The following is a 4,448-nucleotide window of genomic DNA, read 5'->3' on the forward strand; positions in this document are numbered from 1 at the left end:
TCCCTTCCTAGTTAATAAAGTGTAAGGGAGAAGGCAGCGTGTAGGGACGCTTCTACCCAAGCATTGTGGACAACCACAGGAAGAAGACAGGTCTGAGGGCTCTCTCCCTGCAGCAATTCCTTCTCTAGGCTTCATGGTAACCCTGAGCTGTAGGAGGATAGAGGGGGATCTGTTCTTCCTCTCTTCTCTGCTGGGGCTGACTTATCCTGGTGGGAATTCAGAGGGAATGTGAATCAGAGTCATTTATTAAATTGGCCACCTGTGTCAACTACCCCATAGTTTATTTATTTAGTTAGTTTTTGAAGTTACCAACACATTCAAGTGCCCGGATGCAGGAAAAAGAGGAGAGGCTGTGAAACATGGGCAGGGAGAGGGAAGCGATACCTTCCTTTTCTCTTCACAAGGAATGGATGAGACAAACTTTCTGCAAGTCCCATAACCTGGAATACCTGGGTTCCAAAGTTCTTTCTTTTCCCCAAGGTGAATGAAATAACCACAGTCCAATTTTCAAAATTGTCATTGTGTCAGTCATTAGATATTTCCTATCGTTTACCAATTGTTTGGGAACATAAGGTAACTATTTCTGAAAAACAATACACGCCAGCATCAGCTCCTCATGAAAAGAAGTTACAGGGATTTTTATCTGTAGCCAATTCCATTCAGTTACAAACTGGACAGGTCTTCTGAGTAGAAAAGTTGAAAACCTATTTTCCTCTCTATCTCAAACATTTTATTTTAAATGAAATAGTTTTGTGCCTATGAGAATAACTCGTGTTCAGCAGAGTAAGTGAAATTAAAAAAAAAACCAACTATTAAAAAAAGAATATCTCTGTTCAACAGCTGGCTTCTCTTCCAAAGGATCCACCCTGTGCCCTTTATGTGCAGGTATAAAGAAGACTGCGTGGAGAACGAACATCGGTGGCTGAGAAAGGAAGTGGATTAAAGGAATACATGATTTGGGATTTTAAAAAAGTGGTCCCCGAAATCCTCTGAGATCTTAGGGGGTGGCAGTGGCAGGAGAGGATGCAGCGTCTCTCTAAGAACCACACAGGACTGAACACATGCCACTGGACGAACCATATTTGGCCTCTGGGATTTGCAAGTAACAGAATGAATGACAAGGCCTCATGCTGTGGGGGAAGGGACAGAAGGTGGTGGGGGTAGCGAGGGGGAAGTAGGCTGGCTCCTGACGCACTTTCTGATGCTGGGGAGGGGAACTAGGGACCGGAGCCCACTGGTGACGTTTCGTCACGTGATTAGGAGCAGCCGTCTGCAGAAGTCCCTCTCTCCCAGGTACCAGCAGCCACCAGATCCTTATCTCCGTGGAGGAAGGCAGGCTTGAAACTGAGCGACAGAGGGGGGGCAGCTGCCCTATAGCCCGGCAGGTTGGTAGAAGCCAGGGATTTCTAAGGGAGGGGTGGTAATGGACAGCGGCTACAGAGTAGAGGATTTTGTCTGCTTTTAAGATACCGCCCCCTTTCCAACCCCATTCATTTTGACGCAGAAGATTATGTCTGTTGGGGGTAGCAGCTCTTATATCCTTGGAGAAACGTGGGCTAATGGCAGAAGGAGTCGATTCCCTGGATAGCTCCCAATCCTTCACTGCCTGCAGACGCTGGGTAGGCATGACAGGAGTCTAAGACCAGAAATGATTACAGGTGCAGGAAATGGATGGGGACGGGGACAGGGTCATTGGAGGGAGATCAGAGGTATAGAATGCCAATCGGAACAGTGATTGAGTGACAAATGTCTTTTTAGAGGGGGAGGGCGGGGGAGGCGACAGCGGGGCAGTGGGGGTGGTGATGGCCTAATCCCTTTTAGGTAGCAGAGGAGGGGCACAGGCCCTGACTCCAGGCTGAGAAGATGGACTACCCCAGGCCAAGACTTGAATTCTCCCTTTCTCTTTCTTCTCCATCCCTCAACCATTTTGGAGCCCAAAATGGAAGGCCAAGGGGACCAAGGGTGGGGGTTGCTACGTAGAAGGAAAACAGAGGTTTAGGATGATGCTCAGTTCCCAGGTAGGGGGTGATTTCTTAATAGGAAGGGTTCAAAGGAGATTTCGCAGACCCAAATGTTAGAATTTAGAAATAATTTTTCCTTTTCATTGTAGAAAGCTGTTTTTTCTGGGTCTGTGAGGAGGAAGGCGTGAGTGAAGTGCTGTGGTTACGTCTGCCCTGCCCCCTCCTCCTTCTAAAAGCTACGTTTTCAGAAAAGTATTCCGCTACGCTTTAGCAAGGGCCCCGGGGCGGGGGCGGGGGCGGGGCCGGGGCCGGGGGACTGGTCCAGAGAGACCCGAGTGAAGCGGCACCTACCAGCCCAGCCTTCTGCCTTTCACAGGCCTGCCCGTCACTCATTTCAGTGAAGCCACTGACAGTAGATTTGGGAAGGAAATTCAGACCCCGAGAAACGGTTTGGAAGTCATTTTTTCAGTCCCATAGCTCGGGACCAGTAAAGGGGAAACTGTTAAAGGAGGAAGTGTGGAAGAAAATGCGAGAACACCGAGAAATGGGTGATGGGGTAGGAGGGAGGGAGGGATTGGGAACGTTTTGACAAAGACTCCTCGTACTACTTGCCAGTCATTCAGATTTCTAATTCTTCATTCACCACCTGATTCCTATCTCTTCCCACAGGTCTTCAGGTCTGTGGTCGTGGGCACCGATCCAGCCAAGAAAAGGAAAGGCCTGCAGAATCAGTGCAGGTTAGTGGGAGAAGGAATGCATTCTGCCACCCCCAGAAGTAGAGTGAAAGCTGGGGAGGCCACTGCTTGCCTCCCTCCCGGCTCCAACTCTCCTTATTGCAAGTTCAAGACACATGGCGAGACCCTAAGAGAATGTGATCTTTTCTCGCTGGTTAGGCTAAAGAGGAAGCTTTGAAAGTGAGGAGAAAGAATGTGTTCTCTGAGGGTATCAGAACACCCCTGAAATCTATGTACACTTTTTTTTTATACGTGAGAGGGTGAGAGAAAAAAAAATGAAAATGTCCTGAACGATTCCTGCAGTTCTTTGTAAGTTGAAACTACACAGCTAGTGTCTCTGTGGGCAGAGAGAGAACGAAGTTCAGAAACCACTATTCTCTGCGGTTCCTTCTTAGCACATCGCTTTAAGAGCTTTAACGGTAGGGAGAAACACCCTTGGAATTTCCTGCCAAGTTGGTTCATGTGTATATGTAAGAAGTGTATAGGGAAAGGAAAAAGAATAATAAGGGTAAAAGTCCACCTGAAAGGTGGATTAGGATGGGTTGGCAGAGCTATGAATCAAGGAAAGCAACTGTTAAAAGCTTGTGCCCAGCTGGAGTGCCCTTAGTGTTTTTACTTTGTCTTCTAGGACAAGCGGCAAAGGAAAATCGCAACATGGAAAAGTTCTTCAAAGAAACTGAAGGAAAGCCGGAAAACAAGGGAAGGGCAGAAGATGAAGGAAATCCAGAAGAAGGAGGAAATGCAGACGAAGACAAGTCCGATGCAGACGGGAAGCCTGCACGCCAGGGGAAGCTAGAGGAGGGAGGGCCAGGTGAGCAGGGACAACAGAAAGGTGAGGGGAAGCCAGAAAATCAGGGAAAGTCTGAAGGGGAGGGCAAGCCAGCCAGCGAGGCGCGGGCTGCCGAAAAGCGCCCTGCTGAAGATTACGTGCCCCGGAAAGCCAAGCGAAAAACAGATAGGGGGACAGACGATTCTCCCAAGAACTCCCAGGAGGATTTCCAGGACAGGCATGTCAGCAGTGAGGAGATGATGAGAGAGTGTGCAGATGTGGCGAGGGCGCAGGAAGAGCTGAGGAAGAGGCAGAAAATGGGAGGTTTTCCCTGGATGCCAAGAGATGCTGCGCAGGATGCTCTAGTCCCCCGAGGCCAACGGGGAGTCAGGGGAGTGAGGGGCGGAGGAGGCAGGGGCCAGAAGGACTTGGAAGATGCTCCCTTTGTTTAATGCCTTTGGCCTTTCCTTCTGATTTCTTTGATGGGAAATATTGCCAGCCCTGCTTCCCCTGGCAGGCATTTGCCAGACTCTGTGCTTCAACCCTGTGCTGATATTTTCCTTTAGGTGTCACTCTTGTTACCAGCAGACAGCACCATGTCTTTTAGTAAAGGACTTTCACCCATGTGCATGGAAGAGGTGTTCATGGTGTACTGTAAAATAATAAAGATAGCAGTGTGCACAACCACAGATACAGTATCAGTCCATTTTTGAAAACAAAATCATCACATAGAATATTTACATACAAGGAAAACTGTGCAAGTACATAGACCCAAGAAAAATGGTGGCTGTCTCTATGTGGGGGGACTTGAGATTTTTCATTTTCTCATATGACCCCCCTCCCCATTAAGGACAGAGGTTAATTTTATCATAAAAGAAGCACTAAAAGATAACACAGAGCACTGGGTACAGTGGCACACTCCTTTGGGCTTAGGACTCTAGAGGAAGAGGCAGGCAGATCTCTGACTTAGTGGCCAACCTTGTC

General features: G+C 48.4%; 1 protein-coding gene across 5 annotated transcripts; it reads left to right on the forward strand.

Annotated features, from left to right (window-relative positions):
• The first annotated feature begins 1,229 nt into the window (after nucleotides 1-1,229).
• On the forward strand, nucleotides 1,230-4,153 carry LOC130867854 (transcription elongation factor A protein-like 5). Of its 5 annotated transcripts, none has more exons than XM_057760059.1 (4): nucleotides 1,247-1,385; nucleotides 2,111-2,213; nucleotides 2,631-2,698; nucleotides 3,324-4,153. In XM_057760059.1, exon 4 carries the CDS (start codon nucleotides 3,350-3,352, stop codon nucleotides 3,914-3,916), a length of 567 nt encoding a protein of 188 aa, XP_057616042.1. In that variant the 5' UTR covers nucleotides 1,247-1,385; nucleotides 2,111-2,213; nucleotides 2,631-2,698; nucleotides 3,324-3,349; the 3' UTR covers nucleotides 3,917-4,153. The 5 variants fall into 5 exon arrangements, with proteins under 5 accessions (XP_057616041.1, XP_057616040.1, XP_057616042.1 ...); XM_057760060.1 differs by having other exon boundaries at nucleotides 2,111-2,145; XM_057760058.1 differs by lacking the exon at nucleotides 2,111-2,213 and having other exon boundaries at nucleotides 1,230-1,385.
• Nucleotides 4,154-4,448: the final 295 nt, after the last annotated feature.

This window comes from Chionomys nivalis, chromosome X (assembly GCF_950005125.1).
Source record: "Chionomys nivalis chromosome X, mChiNiv1.1, whole genome shotgun sequence".
In the NCBI taxonomy this organism is placed as follows: Eukaryota; Metazoa; Chordata; class Mammalia; order Rodentia; family Cricetidae; genus Chionomys; species Chionomys nivalis.